Below are 20000 nucleotides of genomic sequence, written 5' to 3'. Positions count from 1 at the left end.
AGAACTTGCAGGTCTGACCTAGGTGGAACTACGATGGAATGATGCCGCACTGAGCCACAAAGCTAGTAAGAAAATGTCAAGGTAGCTGCTCCCTCCTCCCCCTGCCCTCTCCCTTGTGCAAGTCTGGGTTTGCTTGGCCCTTTGGGCTGTGCTTTTTGGTGGTTTCCCTCCCCTGCACCCCTAGAAGGAGCCCAGCTTGAGCCTCACCCTAATTTAAGGGTTCCCTTGGCAGCCTGGGCCAGAGTACCCCAAGCCCATGGTGGTCAGGGTCACTGGAGGGGGGTACTTTGTGGACAGAGACTGGACACAAGAGCAAACATTCAGAGGTCCCAAGAGGCATCATGGGCGTACTCCTGACGGGGGGTCATCCAGTAGTGGAGAATGGGACTGGGAAGGAGGGCAGAGTCTTAATTCTGAAGGAGGGGGGAAAAAACCCCAAACCTTTTCAGGGTTAGCAAATAATCTGTCATCAAATGAAGGAGGACAGGGTTGCTATGACAACCAGCTACCATAGAAACAGCAGCTATTTCTGAAAAGCCAGCCTGGTTTTTCATTGGTGGGAAAACGCTGATTCAGATCACCTCTCAGGGAGCCCATCTCTCCCCTTGCCTCCTCCTGCCCTTCCCTGTCTGAGAAAGACTAATGGCCTAGCAAACTCACAAGGGTGTTGCCCCGCACCCCCCTCTGGGAAGGAGAGGGGCGGGGGGGGGGGCGCTGAGAGGGCCTTTCCTGAGTGGGCCACTTCAGGGGCTAGCTGCGAGCTCCCCAGCTCTCCATTCCCAAGCCGGCAGCGGGAAGGGTCAGGGAAGGAGTCACCCTCCTTTGTTCCATCCCTTCCCCCTCCTCTTGACACCCCCAGACTTTGGGGTGTCTTTGTTGCCCCCGCAAACTTGCAAAGCTGGGCTGAGAGAGGTTCAGAACTGCCCCTTATGGGTGGTCCTACCTTCCAGTCTGTGTCCACAGCCGAGAGGAAGGCGTCAGAGTTTTCCTGTAAAGGTAAACAGCAGAAAAGCACATCAAGGCTCCTGTTGCCCCGAGTCCCCAAATATCCCTTTCCTTAAATTTGGGCTGAGGCTCTGAGGCTGCTAGGGAGCACAGTAGATAGAACCTGAGTTTAAATCCTGAAATGGATCCCCAGGCTCAACTTGATCCTCCATGAGCCTTAGCTTCCTCCTCTGTAAAATGGAGACAATAATGGCATCTACCCAACAAGGTTGTTGGAAAGATCTCCACAAAGCACTAAAGGAATTATACCTAGAAGAAACTATCTTTCTGACTCAGTTGGTGCCAAGGTGAGCTAACTCAGAGGGCTCCTTCCCCGGGATCTTCTGGTGGTTATGGGACCCTCACAGAATGTGGAAATTGAAGTTGGGAAGATTTGAGTTTGAAACCAGACTTACTGCGTGACCCTGTGCAAATTATGTAATCTCTGTTTGTCCCAATGTCCTCATCTGTGAAATGGGGGAATAACGGCACACTTTCCTCATAGGGTGTTTGAGGACCAAATGAGGTAATACACATTTGGCACTTTGAGACCCTAAAAGCACCACATCAATATATTAGCTCCTCCTCATTATTATCAGTTTCCTCTTCCTTTCCTTCCTCAGTCTCCCCTCTAGAAGCAGACATTCACCTTTGGGCTAAAGTGGGAGGAGAAAGGTAAGTATCCAGTCTGGATGCTGTGTTAGGCGTCTCAGGAAAAATATGCTTCTTGAATTGATTTGAGGGGGATGAGAGAACGGACAATCATTAGGCGGGAGGACTGGGCCGGCTGTGGTCCTCAAACTCTCTGTTAGAGCTTACTCAGGGGAAGAGGCGTCTGTCACAGGCGGGTGGTGGAAAGATGTGGGTGAGCCCCACAGAGCCAAGAGACAATGCAGACACAGCTTTCTGGAAGCCCTGATAGGCTACCTGACCCCAAACATTCTGGGGGAACCTTCACTCTGACCCCCTGGGCGTGGGGTGCTTTGGGATGGGCTCCCAGAAAAACTATAGAAACAGGGAGCTGCTGGACAAAGGATTCAGCACCTGGGACAGCGGAAACCCTGGAGGGAAGCAGGGAAGGGGCTTCATACCCAGGGCTAACTGACTGTAACTAACTGAACATCAGGGAGGGGGACGGCAGAGTGCCACAGGTGAGGGGCAGAGAGGGGGGCCCCTCTGGGATTCCCATTAACAGGGAGTTGAGGGAAGAGTCCGTAACTGCTGTTGGTGCCTGTTCCAAATCCTCAGAATGACCCACAGCTGGGAGGGATGCTAACATCCTGGAGGAGAGAGCCAAGTACTAAGGGGAGATTGAGCGGCCACTGGAACATAGGGCCAAGAAGTACAATCTGAACCTTTGCCAGGATGGTACGGGGGCTTTAGTGGAGGTGTGTAAGGATGTTCTAGGGCTGGTAGGGCTTCCAGGAGGAGTCTAGAGATAATCCCACCATAACCCAGCAATCCAACCGTGCTCACTTTGGGGTCTCACTTTGTTAAAAAAAGGGTGCTGCTGGAGTGTGGGAGTCCAGAGGAGGTTCCACAGGATGGGAAAAGCCTTGAGGGAGGACGGAATGAAGGAAGGCAGCATGTGTATCCCGGAGAAGCTGTGGGGCTGCCTTCAGAGGCTGCCCTGGGGTGGAGGGATCAGTCTTGCCCTGCTCCAGAGCTGAGCTGGGCAGATGGGCAGAGAGGCCCGTTCGGGGCCTGATGAGATACTTCTTAACCACTTAACCCACAGGAATGGGCTGCCTAGAGCGGCAAAAGGGCTGGAGGACCATGGGTCAGAGGGGCTATAATTCTTAGCATTTACACGGCATTCCAAGGTCTGTGAACACTTCACAGTCACTTTCACTTGAGACTCACAACCAACCTGGGAGGTGGGTGCTTTTATTACGCTCATTTTAGAGAAGGACAAACTAAGGCTGAGACAGATTAAGGACTTGTTCAAAGTCATGCAGCTGGGAAGCACTGGAGGCTGAATTTGAACTCGGGTCTCCTCCATTCCCAGTCTTGTGCTCTTATTTCCTGAATGAGTTAGAATAGGGCCTGCTGAAGTTCTTTCCATTTCTCAGATTTTGTGATTCTGAGAGAACCAGGACAGACGTCCTCGATGTTCCTCCCACAGGACTCATCTCCTGACTCCAGGCTTTTGCAATAGCTGAGCTTATGCCTGGCACTTCCATACCCAGCTCCTCCTGTGGGCTTCCAGGCCCAAAGACTATCTCATGAAGCTCCCTCCCTCATCTCCTCCCCCAGTGGCCAGCATTTCCCCTCCTCATACTCTATATGTCTCTTACATGTACCTAGTTCTTTACATGCCTCTCCCCCATTAGAGTGTCTTCTTTGTATTTCTAGCACTTAGTGCCATGCTAGGCATATAGTAAGTGCTTAATATATGCTTGTAGGACATATGTAAGTGCTTAATATATGCCTGCTGGCTTGATGAAGAATCCTGCCAACATGGCCTCCAAGCAAAGGTGAGTGATGGCCAAGGGCAGACCAATGGGGGTGGTCATGGGTCAACTAAGATGGCCAAGGGGCTGGAGGGATCTCACAGATAAATAACTGAGAGAAAGGGGGAGATGGGGACAAAGAAGGGGGAGAGTGAGCTGGAGGATGGAGGGAAGGAGAGAAAGAATGAAGGGACAGGGAGAGGAGGAGGAGACAGAGAAGATAAAAAGAGGAGAGGGCAGAAAAAGAGAAGAGAGGAAGAGAAAGAAGAAGGGGGAGAGGATAAATGGTAGTAAGAGTAGGGGCAGAAAAAGAGAGAAGAGAGATGAAGAGGATGAAGAGGAAGGGGGAGAGAATAGAGAGAGAGTAAAGAGAGGAGAGGGGAAGAGGGTAAAGAGAGAATAAAGAGAGGAGGGGGCAGAAAAAAGAAGAGATGAAAAGAAAGGAAAAGATGATGGAGAAAGGATAAATGGATTAGAGAAAGGGTAGAAAAAGAGAGGAAAGAAAGAAGAGTGGGAGAAGATGGTAATGAGAGGAGGGGGCAGAAAAAGAGAAGAGGAATGAGAGAAAGAAGAAGAGGATAAATGGTAATGAGAGGAGGGGCAGAAAAAGAGAAAAGAGAGAAGAAGAGAGGAGGAAAAGGGTAAAGAGAGGAGGGGAGAAAGTCCAGAGAGGGAAGGAAAAGGAGAGGGAAGGAAGAAGATAGAAAGGGAGAGAAGAAGAGCAGGAAGAGAGTAAAAGAAGAAAGGAAGGAGACACAGAAAAAAAGAGAGAAGAGAGGAGAGTGAAGTAGGCAGTGGAGGAGCTCCTTTTCTTTTGAAACTTGGAGAAGTATAAGATGTTTGAAATTCTCCCTGGGATAACCACACCGTTGAGATGAGCAGGAATGAGATTACACACAGAAAACATGGCACAGCTCCGGGCACAAATTATTTTTGCGATAGCTCTGAAGCACCAGGTCCAAGGTGCTGTGCCTGGCACAGCTGTGTGACCCTAGGGAAAGTACTCAACCTCTCTGAGAACTAGACTTCTTGGTAAAATGAGAGGGCTGGGGCTGCGAGATCCGGGGTGGTGGAGGGAATACAATCTCCACACCAATGAAACTGCAGACCTCTCAACATATCAAGTTGCTAGAAAGATTTCACAGTTCTCCGACCTCTAGTTTCTTGCCAAGTACATTTGAGGAATGGAAGAGAAGGAGGGAGCTGAGCTGGTGATATCTATTTTCGAGAAAGGTTTGCTATTAGGGAATATAAAAGAAGAGAAGACACAATTCTTTTGTCTAATGCAAAGGGTCCCATGAACTCCGAGGGATGGGAGGAGACAAATAAAAGCAGGGAGTTTGATCTAAACACAGAAATGGGGAATGATGCTGGCAAGATGAATGATGAAGGGGAGAGAAGAGACATTCCCTTTGGGGGATGTTTGGGATTGAAGGAAGATGCAGGAAAACCAATAAAACCAGGAATAAGAGAAATGAGAAATAATTTAGGAGAACTAAGCTGGCACTCTAGAGCGTGTTGCTAGAACACACTTGGAGGAGCATATTGCTTAAAGGAAGAGAGAGGGAGATAGCTGAGGGAGAAGGACCACGGAAAGGGAGAGAGCAAAGTTCTGGAAAGAAGGGGAGAGGCAAGCAAGAACAATGGTCAACTGTTAACACACTGAGACAAGTCAGCAAATGACTCACTACGACATTCCCTACCCCTAAGTAAGAATTATAATGAAAGGCTACAATAATAGAACATTTCTCAGATTTGTTGAAAGAAAATGAAGATTTGCAAGAAATAAGGAGAAACTCTGGGTTATCTCCTACAAAGCCACATCACTGGAAGGAAAGCTCAAGAATATGGAGGGAAATTAGCTTTGGTGAAGTTCAACAGTCCCTGGGCTAAGATCCGGAGCCTTGGAGGCTGGTCCTCACTCTGCTACAAATTTACTGGTTGTCTGTTGTTGCTGTTTGTCCTTCCATCTCAAAGAGGATCAAGACGTCAGGGAGGTGATACCATGACAGGCAAGGGAATTGATTTAAGTGAGGGTGGGCAATGCAAGGTCACCTGCTTCATCTAGATCACCTGACCATCTAGGTCCACAGGCAAGATATCCTCATTTCCTATGTGACTTTGGACCAATCATAAACTTTCTCCCAGCTCAAGTTTACTCCTGTGGAATATGAGGGGATTGATTGAATCAAGAGATCTTTAAGGAGGAGATTTTAACTGAACAAGAAACAACAGCTTTCAAATCTTGGAGGGGGAGATTTTAACAGATCAAGGAACAATAGCTTTCAGATCTCTAAGGAGGAAATTTTAATTGATCAAGAAACAATAGCTTTCAGATTTTGGAGGGGGAGATTTTATTTGTTTGTTTATTTTGCTGAGACAATTGGGATTCAGTGACTTGCCCAGGGTCACACAGCTAAAAAGTATTAAATGCCTAAGGTGAGATTTGAACTCAGGTCCTCCTGACTTCAGGTGCTCTATCCACTGTGCCATCTAGCTGCCCCTAAGGGAGAGATTTTAATTGATCAAGAAACAATAACTTTCAGATCTTGGAGAAAGTGTTTCACTTTCTGAATTTTATAGCGAATACCACTAGAGGGAGCAGGGATAGAAAGTAACTGAGTTAGGTAGAAAGTCATGGTTCTAAGCCCTGGGGGCTTTTGAGTTTAGTGGAAAGGGAAGAGGGTAAGGACCACATTCTGTCTTCCCCAAATGCCAGGCTCCTGAATACGAGCTACAGAACATTTGTGAGGCTTGAATTCCAGAGACTGGCTAATGGTGGGGGTTGGCTCAATGGCACCTGCACGGAATCTCAAACTTGACAACAAAAGGAGTAGAAAGCTGGGCAACAGAACCAAGAGAAGTAAGGGGAGGATCTGGTGGTCGGGCAAGCCTGGCTGAAGGGGAGATGAACAACTAATGAGGGCATAACATTTACTCTGAGATGATGCAGCAGAGTGGCCTGCCACTGACCTTAAAGAGAGTATCGCGGGGCACAGCTACATCTCTGGTCCAGCTGGGGACCAAAAAGATAGAGGTCACAAAACAAAGATGTCTCCCAGCTTCCCGCCCCTGTGCACTGAAGACAGAACCCAGGATAAATCAGAAACTAGCGATTTAAGGCCAGTATAGTTAGCGGTTCTGTCAAAGAATAGCCAGCCCCAGCAGGAAAGGACAAACTGTGAGCTAATGGAAGACTTAAAATTCCTTTAACAAAGGAGCCCATTATATCATCATATATTTACCTAAAAAGCCGAGCCTTAATTATAAGCCAGGCAATACTGCCCACTGGCAAATGAATTTGGGTTTTCATTTCACTTCCTGTTTGAATTTCTTGCATTTTACCACTCTCTTGGAGCTGACCCTTCTCTTCCTAACACACTTTTTTTTCCCCTCATAGATAACTATCTTCTCTAGGGAAATTACAGGCTCAAGGTAAGCAGAGCATTGGTTTGCCCCAAAGCTAAGCTCGTCTCTCAAGAGGCAGTTCAGAGAGGTTGGTGGGGCACCTTCAATTAAAAAAAAAAAGTCTCTGGCTCCTCTCCCAGGAACTTGCATCATGTCAAAATCCTTCATTTGTGATTCATTTCTTTGGCTTCTGTGTTCTAAGATCAGAACAAGAGAAGTGTGAATGTCAGGTCAGAGCAGCTGGAACACTCGCCCGGTTCTGGGGACCACATCTTAGTCGAGGGGGCCTTTGACTAGCTGGACCCCATCCCTGAGAGAGTAGCCAGGAAGATGAAGACATGGAATCATCAAACGAACTGGGGAAGCTTAACTTAAGGTTTAGGGGGCTGGCCATGATCCCTATTCTTTGGAGTATCAGAAGTGGAGTCAAATGAAAGACATTCTACTTGGCCCCAGAAAGGTCAACTGGTAGGTTTCTCAGTCAGGACTTAAACCCAGGTCTCCACTGGTTCAGTGGATAGAATGCTAGGCCTAGAGTCAAGAAGAATGAGTTCAAATCTAGCCTCAGAAACTAGCTATGTGACCTTGGGCCAGTCACTTCACCCTGCATGTCTGTTTCCTCACCTGTAAAATGAGCTGAGAAAGAAATGGCAACCCCCCCAGTATCTCCGCCAAGAAAGGCAGATGTGATCATCAGTGAGTCTGGGTCTCGTGCCCTCTCTCTCATGCTATGATACTCTGAGAGAAAGTAAGAGGGGCTTCACGCTTCATCTGGACTGAAGTTCAGCTGGACGAGTTGACTTCTCCCACTTCTGAGGTTCAATCATTGTGCAGATTAAACAAATGACTCTCCAAATATCTTTAAAAAGCCAAAACCCTTGTGTAATTTAATGTTACAAAGACCATCGGATATTAATGGGGAGGAACCTTGGAGATGAGGGTAGAAACTGCTTCCAATCCTGCCTCTGGTGCTTGGGAACCATGGACAGGGCTTTTAGCTTTTGCAAGCCTTCCATACAAAAAGGAAGCAGAGGGGACCGCCTCCAGGGCCCCCAGGGAGCCGAACACATCCCATCCCACCCTTCCCCTCATTTTACAGGAGTGGCAGTTAAGGCTTGGAACATGACTTGCCAACTTAGCATGAATGAATGACTGGTTCACTTTTCTCCTCAGAAGGAGGGAGTTGCGAGTACTAGGGTAAAGACACCAAAATGATTTCTGAAAGGGGAATGTGGGGGGCTGTGGAGGGAAGGGAGAAGGGTGTAGGAACCTGAGTCTTTCCTTAATTGAGCTGGAATTTCTTTTTTCTGGCCACATGATGGCACTAGCGCTGCTTGGCAGCCAGACCTAAGTTAGTGGGGGGAGGCAGCTAAAGTAGGAACTACGTGGCACCCCCCAGGCAGAACTCACCAGCTCGGTGTCTTGTCCTCTGAGCAGCGGCTTCTCTTCGGTGAATCGCAGCTCGTGGAGCCCTGCCATGGTCACCTCTTGGAGCAACAACCCTGAGACCAAAAAGGTAGCATCTTGGTTAGGGAACAGGGAAGCTATAGAGGAGAAAAACCAACCCCTTGGGACCCAGCCCTGGCCTTAGGCCTCATTGCCCAGAATCCACCTCCCCAGGCATCAGGGAAACAGGGATCCTGTAGCTCTTCTAGATTTCACCATCAACTATTTTTTCAACCAATTAACAAGCATTTATTAAGCACTCATGGTGTACAAAGCCCAGGGCTAATTGGCTACTTGTAGGTCATAATCCAAGCTCCATCTGGTCATTGGTTTGAGTCTTCATTGAGTCAGACTGAATAAAAATAGCAATCATTTCTGCTTTGGCCAGAAACTCTGAAGGCGTTCTCCTCCCAGATTCATTCATTCATTTATTTAGATTTTTTTCCTAGATGAGAGAGGAGATTCTTTGCCTCAGTTGTTAGCTAATCACTGCAGCCTTATGGTCTCCCATTGCATCCAGGGCCATCTCCAGCCCTCCTGACCTATATCTGGTAGCTGGACCCAGATGGGGTCCTCTATGCTTCCTTTTTGTGAAAGCTAAAAGCCCTGTCCATGGTTCCCAAGGTAGTAAGCACCAGAGGCAGGATTGGAAGCAGTTTCTACCCTCATCTCCAAGGTTCCTCCCCGACACTAATATCTGACGGTCTTTGTAACATTAAATTACACAAGGGTTTTGGCTTTTTAAAAGCGAGGCAGGTGATCTTGCCCAGCTACCTGCCAAGTGAAGGAAGGAAGGAAGGACGTCATGGCATCACCTCCCTGATGTCATCGGTCCTCTTGAAAAGGAAGGACAAACCACAACAGCCAGACGATACTGATGTTTTCTATTAAGCACATATTATATAACAAACAACTGGGATAGTCTTGCTACAGGCCCAGATGCAGTTATAAAGGATAGTGTGATGGCTTCAGAACCCACAGAGAGGTATTTATTGTGCATTTACCTGGGGTGGGATGGGGATCAGACAGACGTGGAAAGCCAGCCTAACTTCCCTCAATGAAGGAATTCTGAGAGACAAGATTAACCCCACGTAAACAGAGCAACGGGAGGACAGTTAATGTTTGATTGTGTGTTCTGGTTCTAGGTGGTGGAAGCTGGTCAGGAACAGCCAGGAAAGATGTAAGAAAGAAAGCAGGACACCTCGCTGGGTGTGAAGGAATGAGAATCAGAGGGGCAAAGGTGAAGAGGAGGGAGGGAGGGTGACAGGGAAGCAACTGACTTAAGATGGAGCCCAGGGATTGTATCTGGGAATCAGCCATCACTCACTCAACAAACTTCTGTTGACAACTTACTATGGGCAGGCACTGTGCTGAGTGTGGAAGTCCAAAGGAAGGCATGGACATAAATAGCTGCACAGAAAGTAAATGCAGAGTGGGTGAGTGTAACCCAAGAAGGAGAAGGCTTAGGAGCTGAGGAACCCGGGGAAGAACTCTTGGAGGTGCTGGTGTTGGAGAGAGAACTTGAAGAAAGCCAGGGATTCTGAGTAAGGTCTGAGATCTTAATCCAGACCTGCTCAATCTTCTTCTCTTGTATTGTATTGTCCTCTCCTCTCCTCTTCTCTTATTTCCTTTTCTTTTTCTTCCTTTGTTTTCCTTCTTTCATTTTTTTTTTTTTCCTGCTGAGGCAATAGGGGTTAAGTGACTTTCCCAGGGTCACATAGCTAGGATGTGTTAAGTGTCTGAGGCTGGATTTGAACTCGGGTCCTCCTGAATTCAAGGCTGGTGCTCAATCCACTGCGCCACCTAGCTGCCCCCTCTTCTCTAATATTTCATCTTCAGTCACTCAATCAATAAATATTTATCAAGGGCCTGCTATGTGCCAAGCACTGTACTAAAAGCAGAAGATTAAAAAATGAGACAAGGGACAGTCCTTGCCCTCAAGGAATTTAACTAACAAATTATACCAATGAGCTACATACAGAATAAACAGGACGGAATAGAGGGAAGGCATTCTCCTCTCTCCATCCTTCCTTTCTTCCTTCATTCCTTTCCTTCCTTCTTCCCTCTCTCTTTCCCTCCCTCTCTCCCTTCTTTCCTCCTTCCTTTCCTTCCTTTTCTCCCTTCCTTCCTTCCTTCCTTCTTTCCTTCCTTTCTTCCCTTCCTTCCTTTTCTTCCTTCTTTCCTTCCTTTCTTCCCTTCCTTCCTTCCTTCCCTTCCTTCCTTCCTTCCTTCCTTCCTTCCTTCCTTCCTTCCTTCCTTCCTTCCTTCCTTCCTTCCTTCCTTCCTTCCTTCCTTTCCTTTCTTCTTTCCTTCATCCCTCCCTCTCTTCTTTCCTTCATCCCTCCCTCCCTTCTTTTTAAAAACCAGTGCCTTGCACTTTCGGGACAGAAGTCTGGATAGATATCGTGGGGCCAGATGGTTAATGCAATGTCAGGTGACTAAATGACATTTCACTTCCATCTACAATGGTGCTCAATGATCCCTCTGTGACAGTGATGAAGGAGAGGATAATGGGAATGTTCATTTTGACTTTGTATATAACTACAAGACTTTATCTGGCTGGCCCTCCTCTCTCCATGAGGGCAAAGTGAATGGCATGACCGCTTGTCTTGAATCATCAGTCACTCCAAGTGACTGGCTAAAAGGGCCTGGCCTGGCTGGTCCATTTGCTTCGGGTGCTGTTTGGAAATTACTAAGAGCTAACAGGGTATCGACCATGGAAGTGGAAACGGGACTTTGCCCACTCAGGTCTGAGCCTCCTTTCCTCAGGCACTGAGAGTGTGAGTGGGTGGAAGGTTCCAGGTGAGATGGGGGGGGACTCCAATGTAGAATGCATAATTCATGGATCTCTCAGGAAGGCACCTTTGGAACTCGATTCTTCTTTGTCTCTGTAGGGCTATGAGATTCAGCAATGGCTTTACTGACAAAAGCATCACATCAAAAAGGATTTGAAAGTAGGAAATGAAGTGGTTTATTGGATTTCCAATGAGGAGAGAAATGTGTGCATGGAAAGACTGTGCAGATATGGAACTATATCCAAAGGACTATCAAACTGTACATAACCTTTGATCCAGTAGAGCCTCTATTGGGCCTGTATCCCAAAGAGATCTTAAAGGAGGGAAAGGGACCCACATGTGCAAAAATGTTTGTGGCAGCCCTCTTTGTGGTGGCCAGAAACTGGAGACTGAGCGGATGCCCATCAGTTGGGAAATAGCTGAATAAATTGTGGTATATGAATATTATGGAATATTATTGTTCTTTAGAAACGACCAACAGCATAATTTCGGAAAGGCCTGGAGAGACTTACGTGAACTGATGCTGAGTGAGCAGAACCAGGAGATCATTATACATGGCAAGAACAAGATTATACAATGATCAATTCTGATGGACATGGCTCTCTTCAACAATGAGATGATTCAGGCCAGTTCCAATGGTCTTGTGGTGAAGAGAGCCATCTACATCCAGAGAGAGGACAACAGAGACTAAGTGGAGCATAACATAGTATTTTCACTTTTTTGTTGTTTGCATGTTTTTTTCTTTCTCATTCCCCCCCCCACCCCATTTGATCTGATTTTCCTTGTGCAGCATGATAAATGTGGAAATATGTATAGAAAATTGAACATGTTTAACATGGATTGGATTGTTTGCTGTCTGGGGGAGGGGGGAGGGAAGGGAGGGAGAGAAATTTGGAATATAAGGTTTTGCAAGGGTGAATGGCGAAAACTATCTTTGCATGTATTTTGAAAATAAAAAAACTACTTTAAAAAAAAGATTGTACAGATATATCAAAGAGCTGGAGCAGCGGGCAGGAAATATGATTTTAGCTGTGGTATAATGAACTTATTGGACCAAATCTGCTTTTTCAATCCCCCAAAAGGCTGGGTCTCTGCAATGAAACAGAAGTACTGCACAAACCAGCTGGCCTAAACTTATTTCACAGGTCAGGAGACTGAGGACTGGAGAAAGGAACTGACTTTGCCCAAAGTCCTGTAGTCAGCAGATGGAAGAGCCAGGACCTGGAGGTCACAGCCCACCCTGTTGTTCTGTAACCACTTTTTCTGGCCTCTGTTTGCCCGTGGCGACACCATGTTGTGGGTGCATGAATGCCTTTCCTTTCCCAGGCAGATGCCCTCGTCCATACCTGCCAGGTCACTTGTCTTGGCTGGAGTGAACAGTGTCTTGCACTTAAATGTTTAGTGACTTGACAAGCCAGCAGAAGAAGTGGAATCTATGAAATCTAGCTTAAAAAAATGTAATCCTATCAATTTTGTTCCATCATATTAGAGATGGGGGGCTCCAATGGAGGGGAATGAGGACTCGGGAGTTAGAGTTAGAGGCGAGTTCAGATCTCACCTCTGTCATTAGTGCAGTGGTGGGCGAGTCACTTTTCTGAGTTTTATTAACGGAGAGGGTTAGGCTTTAGAATTTTTTTTCAAAGCTTATTATTTTATTTTTCCAATAAATATACATTTTTAATTAATCTGTCCCCCCCCACTACTTTCCAAATGAAGGGAAAAGAGCCCCACCGAACCCTTGACGAACAGCTCCCATGTTATGACCTAAGGTCATTTCAAGCTCACAATCTATGATCCCATAAATCCTAGTTCTTGGACAGGCTATTTAACCTTTTAAAGCTTCTGCCCTGATGCTGGTTCTGGTCTTTTCTTATCAAGGGATCCTCATCTGAAAAATGTGGGGCTGCTAGGTGGGGCAGTGGAGAAGAGTGCTGCATCTGAAAGACCTGAATTCAAATCCAGGTTTAGACACTGTCTGTGTGTCCCTGGGCTTGCCTCAGTTTTCTTCATTGTAAAATGGGGTTAATAATAGCACCTTCCTCCCAGAGTTGTTCTTACAGCTCAAATGGGATAATATTTGTAGAGAGCTTTAGCCCAGTGACTCACACACAGTAGGGGCTTTATAAATACTTATATGTAAACATGCTTCCTTCTCTGGGGAAAAAAAGAAATATTTACATTGAAAGGCACTTTATTGTGGTAGAGTTGGATCATAGGTCAGGAAGACCTGGCTTCAAAAACTTCCTTTAGCATAAGCTTCATGTTCGGTTCACTTAACCTGTCTTTAAAGGAACTCACTTAAAACTTTCAGTGGATCAACCAAGCAGTTTATCAGTTATAGCTGGTGAGCTGTGTTGGTGAAAGGGCTCCTCGCGCATTTGATATAACACTATTCTACCAGATTATGGGATGAAAAAGAGTTTACTAAGCCTTACAGTGCTGTAAACTCCACAATCATTTATTAGTGCTATTTCAAGAGATATGAATGTGTTTAGGACTTTTGTCTTTACAAGGTGAAAGCTCCATGACTTCCTATAGACATATAGGGAGAGGTCTACAGGAGATCGGCTCTCCTGGTGGATGTTCCAGCAGAGAGATAGACAAGGACTCGAATCCACGAAAGCTCCTCCATCCAGTGCGGAAGGAGATGGCCAGGAAGTCCCCCAGGACCTTTGCTCCGGCCGTTAGATGTGGGGAGCAGCGGACTCCTCAGCCCTCATGGGTCAGAGCCATGCACACGTGCATGGCCTCAGGGTATTCCCCGAAGAGGTCTGAAGGCCATCCTCAGTGCTGGAGACAGGGACCATGATGCTTCTGGTACACCATCTCCAAGGTGCAACTAGGGTCTTTCAGAGCTACAGCAGGGGATGTGACCCAACTCCCAGCTGGGGATGGTGAAAGAAAACAGAGTGATGGACGCCAGCATGGAAAGCCAGGAATTATGGTGAGAAGTGGGGCATAGACGGGGGGAGCTGCTCCCAGCACTGTAGCAGCAGAGCCATCCTGATTACAGAGGGGACAGGATCAGATCCAAGGACACAGGAAGGAGCAGAGGCTGGCCTTGGCCTGAGGGCTGCAAATATGAGTAAACAGAAGAAAATTACATTTACCCTGAAGAAATACTGTGGGACAGACCCAGAGGAACCCCTTGAGAATTATAAGCAGAATCTCAGAAAAAGTCAGCTTGGTCTCTAGGATGGCTAGAAAAAAATAAAGCAAGAGCTATTGATATTATAAATGAAATTTGAGTTCAGGAGGGAAAAAATGGGAGAGTTCTGTCATAATAAAAGGTTGGAAACTTCATCTGAGAAGTAGAAAAACAGAACGGGGCAAATATAATGCAAGGATTCTAGGAGACGAGAACATTATAACAGAATCAAAATACTAAAAACCAAGAAAATATAAAAGATTTTGATCCACCATTGCAAACATCTGACCTACGTATTTTAACAAATCACAAAAGGATATTATCCATCTTTATTAGTACCACAGGACAAAGAGAAAACAGGAGGGGAAAATCCATTAGTCCGTTCCCAAAAGAAAGTGTAAATTAGAAACAACCAGGAATTTCACAGCCCAAATTCAGATCTTTTAGGCCAAAGGGGGAAAAAAAAAGCCACTGTAAGCTATCAGAAAGAAAGGAACCTCAGACAATTCAGTAGTTACTATAAAGGAGAAGAGGTCCTAGAATATGATATTTCAAAAGGAAAAAAGCTCACAACCAGGAATAATTTGCCCTTTAAAACTGGGCACAATCTCACCAGCGGAACACTGACCCTTAATAGAATGGGGGACCTTTAAGCATTCTTGAAGAAAAGACCTGTGCTAGAGACAACTGTTGAAAGGCAAACCCAGGAGACAAGAGAACATAATAAATAATAATTAATAATTAAACAAAAACAAATAAATAATAAAGTAAATACAAATTCTAACAACCAGAAGCAGCTAAATGATACTGAAAAACTTTCATGTGCATGGGCCAAGCTCCCTTGAGCTTTCCCTCTCACAGAGGAACTTCAGAATGCTCCAGAGGATTGGGGAGCTTGGATTTGGAAAAAGACCTCTTGTAACAACGTCCCCCCCTGGAGAGCCAGGAGGTCGGTGGGGCTGCCCTTGAGAAGCAGAGAGGACCAGATATCCAGGATGCTGTGAGGATACTTGGACTCTTCAGTGGGTTTACAGCTTCGTGAATGCGGCTTCTCTTGCTGTAATGAAAGTAATTATCCATCCTTCCTCATCCTTCCAAGACCATTTACAGGTCTGCTCGTCCCACTGGAATCCTAACTCTTGGTTTCTTCAGTTTCTTGGATTCTCCTTCCATTCCCTCTCTCTTACCACCTATCTCCTTTCTTCGACCAAGTGTTTCCTTGATGATATCTTAAGGATGATTTTACAAATGAAAAAGACCAGATCCCACTGCCTTTATTTCAGCCAGACCTCCTTAGAGTCGAGACTCAATCCCTCAGGTGGGAACCCTCCCTTCTGGTTCTTACCCCACCCCCCCACCATGGAGAGCCTGGCACCTGGGCCCACTCAATCTGCTCTGCCGCCCTGGGGAACAGTCAGGCACCCCTGCTCTATCCCGGGGGCTTGGCCAAGCTCTTGATGTTCCCTGATGGTTTCCTTGGAAACAGGATAACACAATGCAGATGGGGCGTATTTTTAGAAACCCATTCTCTCCCCTCTCCCACCCTTTCTGACATGTGGCTTGATGAAAAACCATCGCACATGAGCCCACCCACAGCAGAAGAGACAAGTTTCTCCAGCGGGAAGGCAAGAGCTTCTTCCCTGTCAAACTCTTCCCCCAGGAGGAATTATCTTTTGCTACCTGCCTCCTTCAACGCCCAAGTAACCACCTGGTGAGACCATCCCGATCCATCCCTGACCAATTCAATTATGTAACCGCACTGGAGACGCTCTCCCAGGAGGATGCTATAAAAAGTCTAGAGAGTGGGCAGTGTCAAGGCAGATGGCCCAGAATGGGAAGATGAACGTTACGAGAGAAACCTGGAAGGACCATGGGTGTCAGAGACCATGGGAGAACGGAAGTAGCTTCCACTGGGAGATCTGGGAAGGTAGAATTTTTCCATGTATGTTTTAGGACGGTGGTTTTTCGGGGTGATGGCCCCAAATCTGCCAGAGAAGACCAAGAGTGTTCTCCTTAAGGAAGTCACTGTGAAAGCCCAATTTAGCCAATACTGCAACCTAGAATATTAGGTACAGTTCTGGGAACCTGGGTTAATATCCTAGGAAGGACATTAACAGAAGAAATATTAACACAATCAGGGAAGGGCTACCCAAGGTGGCAAAGAAGCTGGAAACATTGCACTGGAGGATCCATCAATGAAGAGCGGCATTGAGTCTGAAGAAGAAAAAATGGCGTGTGGAGGATGGGGAGAGGAAAGCCAAATGTAAGGCCCCGAGGACAGACTTTCATTTTTGCCTTTTGCTCCCTAGTGCCTTCCATATGCCCGGCACACAGGAGGCTCTTAGTGAGACTTGTCCTTTCACTCAAATAGTGAAAAGGCTTTCACGCGGAAGAGGGGTCAGGCTGGTCCTCCTCAGCCCCTTAGGGTAGACTGAGGACAAGATGAGAGATGGTGGTGCAGATTTAACACAAGGAAAACAAACTGTTTTATCCAATTCCCCCCAAAGTATAGAGGGCTGCCTCACAAGCCTTTTTTCCTTCATGGGGGGTGCATTCATTAAATGAATGAATGAAAGGTCAGATAACTTACTTATTGGGAACTGTCTGATACAAGTTGGACTCGATGAGGATTTCTCAAATTCTTTCCCACTGGCAATCCTCTTTAACCTGAGAAATTTTTACCTGATCCTGGCTATATAGGTATAGAAACCATACATTTATTGACAATAAATCATAATTTCACGATTCCCCCCTCCCCATATGAGTCGCAACCCACCGTTTGAGAAGCTTTGTTCTCGATAACCTTGTGGTCCCTTCCTGCTTGGACAGTCCGGTATTCTAAAGCTAAGTATAAACCAAGTCATTATTGCCCCAATTAGTTATGGTCCACAAGAGGTGAGCAAGCCCCATTAGGGATACCCAAGGCAATTTCTGTAGGAGTTCACCCCATTTCATCCTTTTCCCCACCCCCATCTTATATCTTTTCTCCCATCTTTTTTCTTACTCTTCCTCTTGCCTTTTATTCATTGATTTATTCATTCTCTCATTCATTCAACAAACATTTATTAGACACCCACCCATACTGTGCCAAGGGAGTTAGAAAAGCATAGATGAGACATTGTTGTCGTTAAGTACACTGAACCATAAGGAGCACAAGAGACTAACAGAGATACAGCCTTAACATACACCTGTACATGGTGAGTGAATGGGGCAGGAATAGTGTCCTTCTCTGAGAGAGAAAACACCAGACAGAAATGGAGTGCAGCTTCATGGAGGAAGTCGAGTTTGGAACAGACTCTAAAGGACAGATTTAAGCTAAAAAGGGCCCTTGGAAGTCTTCTAATTTAAGCCTCCCATTTACAGATAAAACTAAGGTCCAAAGGGGGCAGTTGATTTGTTCCAGGTCACAGAGATGGTGAGTGACAGACGCAGAATTGGAACCCAGGTTCCCCATCTTCAACACAAATTGAAGCCTTGTTCTACAGCCCCTCCTAATGTGGGAGACACGGACTGTGGGATGAGGGATGGCTCAAGGGACCAAGAGGTACAATAATAGCCAAGAAAATATTTAATGTAAATGAGAGACTAGGAGGGGTGGGGCACTATCTTTTCCAATTCTTTCCCCCTTCTGTTATTTTATTAAACAAAGTTCATTATTCTGTTTTAAAATGTTACTTTTGTCGTCAGGTTTGTTTGTTTTTTTAATAGCAGGACACTTCCCTGTATCCCAGGGAACCCTCCCTTCTGATAAATAGTTAAGAAAACAATGGAGTTTGATAGTGCATGCTCCGTTCTATCCCTAGAATCTACTAAGGGATTTTCTCTTCCCTTTGACTCTTCTCCGGGCTGAGCCCAACAGGCCCTAAAGCCCATCACTGATGCAGCTCCAGAAGAAAGAAGTTCATGATTTCTTGGATTACAAAGGACTGCTGTCTTTGTTCAGACACTGTAGTTGTGCCCAATTCTTGGTGAGCCCATTTGAGTTTTTCATGGCAAAGATGCTGGAGTGTCTGCCATTTTCTTCTCCAGCTCACTTGACAGATGAGGAAACTGAGGCAAACAGGGTAAAGTGACTTGCCTAAGGTCATACAGCTAGTAAGTGTCTGAGGCCAGATTTGAACTCAAGAACCCGGCTCCAGGACTGGAGATCTATCCACTGGGCACCCAAGTGTTAGACTAACAGGTCAAAGTTTTATCATTAATTATCCACGCTTAGGAGAATTACTCAGTCTCCCTAACCCACCAGTTGAGCAGGTGGGCACTTGATGAGAGACCCCAAAAACATGACTAGCAGGATAGTCTATTGAATGACTTGGTGCTTCTCAGAAGAAAACGATTGCAGAAACCCAGAGAAATGCAATCCTTTGGGGAAACTCCCTCCACTGGTATGGACTGGCAATAATTCCTCAGCTTTGTAACTGTAGGGTTAACTGGGGGCCATGGGAGGTTGCCCCATGAATGGTCCAGAGCAACACACCCAGGGGTCCATGACCTCGTGGCCAGCTCTCTCTCTCTCCATCAAGCTGCCTCTGACAACAGAGAGCCCAACACGGAGCCGTCCCAAGAACCTACTCAGTGTGGATTTCTCCTTCTGGACCTTGTCCCACCTGTCGCCATGCTCCTGTAGACACTGAAGACTTTGGAGGACACTCAGTGGCGTTCTCCGCTCCCACCACTTCCCACCTGTTTGACGTGGGCAGGTTCTGACCAGCCCACCATGGACCACTTGCTCTGTCACTCCATGTCCCTCCCAGCGTCTTCCCACTGAGCGTCCCAGCTCCAGCTCAAATCCCAATGGCTCTGGGTCTTGCCCATCCCGAACATCTTCTCTTCCCCGTGACTCTGTACATAGATCTTGCATGTCCCAAGTCGCTGACTCGTGTTCTCCATTACAAGGCGAGCTCCTGGAGGTCAGGGACTGTTTTGCCTTTCTTTGCACCCCTGGCACTTAGCGAAGAGCCTCGCCTATAGAAAGCTTGCTGACTAACTCCAGTAACGCTCTGAATTTCAGTTCTCTTATCTGGAGGATGGGGATGACAGGTGATCGAGGAAATAACCCAGGTTTCCGAAGCCTTGAAACAAGGATGGAGGGTTAGAATCACTATCTTTTACGGAGGAGACCCAGCTAGCAGAGTGCCGGCACACAGTGGAGAAAGTCTCCGTGTTGGGCACCCTGTGAGACCACTCAGCCCCTGCTCTCCCAGAAGCACCCGGCTCCCCACGCTGGGGATTCTGGTCCTCTCCACATCCCGGCTGTCGGAGACTGGGCGAACGGGAGGTCTCTGAGACCCCCTCATCTCTCACTGGCTGATAAAAGTGCGTTTGGAGCTGTGACTCATTGGAGGGCCCGGAGCCTCCCAGAAACTTAGCTCTGGGATCCACGTTGGGGAGAAGGAGAAGTTCCCGTCCTCCGTGTTCCTGCACACAGCAGGGGTCTGGAAGGGGAGGATGGCTCAGCTGTGCTGGGGGAGGGGATAGCAAAGTCTGAGGGAGCTGCGGATGTCCAAGGCCAGGGTACGGAAGGTTTCTCCCACCTCCAAGTCCAACCACTAGACTCGGCGACAGCTCCAGGCTGCAGACCTCGAAGGCTGCCCAGAAGCGCTCCTCGTGGGAGCCAGCCCCAGAGCCGGACCCTCCCTGGGAGGGATTCTCTGCTGCTCTTCCTTCCAAAACCGTCTGGGGACGTGTCTGAGTCCCACTGAGGCGGCCGGGCGGTCCGGAGTGTGTGCAGAGGGCTGGGCTCGCAGCGGCCTATGACCAATTTCT

The 20000-nt window shown here is 47.0% G+C and overlaps 1 protein-coding gene across 8 annotated transcripts in view; it reads right to left on the bottom strand.

The window, feature by feature from the left end:
• Positions 1-20000, bottom strand: part of NDRG4 (NDRG family member 4) — a 69014-nt gene that overhangs the window by 30231 nt on the left and 18783 nt on the right. For all 8 annotated transcript variants that reach the window (XM_074285925.1, XM_074285921.1, XM_074285922.1 and 5 more), the window contains exons 2-3: positions 8256-8347; positions 944-988 (exon numbers count right to left, since the gene is read on the bottom strand). In XM_074285925.1, coding sequence (XP_074142026.1) covers positions 944-988; positions 8256-8324 — 114 coding nt within the window. In that variant the 5' untranslated portion in view covers positions 8325-8347. The remainder of the gene's footprint in view (positions 1-943; positions 989-8255; positions 8348-20000) is intronic.

Source organism: Sminthopsis crassicaudata, chromosome 2, assembly GCF_048593235.1.
Source record: "Sminthopsis crassicaudata isolate SCR6 chromosome 2, ASM4859323v1, whole genome shotgun sequence".
Lineage (NCBI taxonomy): Eukaryota > Metazoa > Chordata > Mammalia > Dasyuromorphia > Dasyuridae > Sminthopsis > Sminthopsis crassicaudata.
This window is presented reverse-complemented; position numbering and strand designations above follow the sequence as displayed.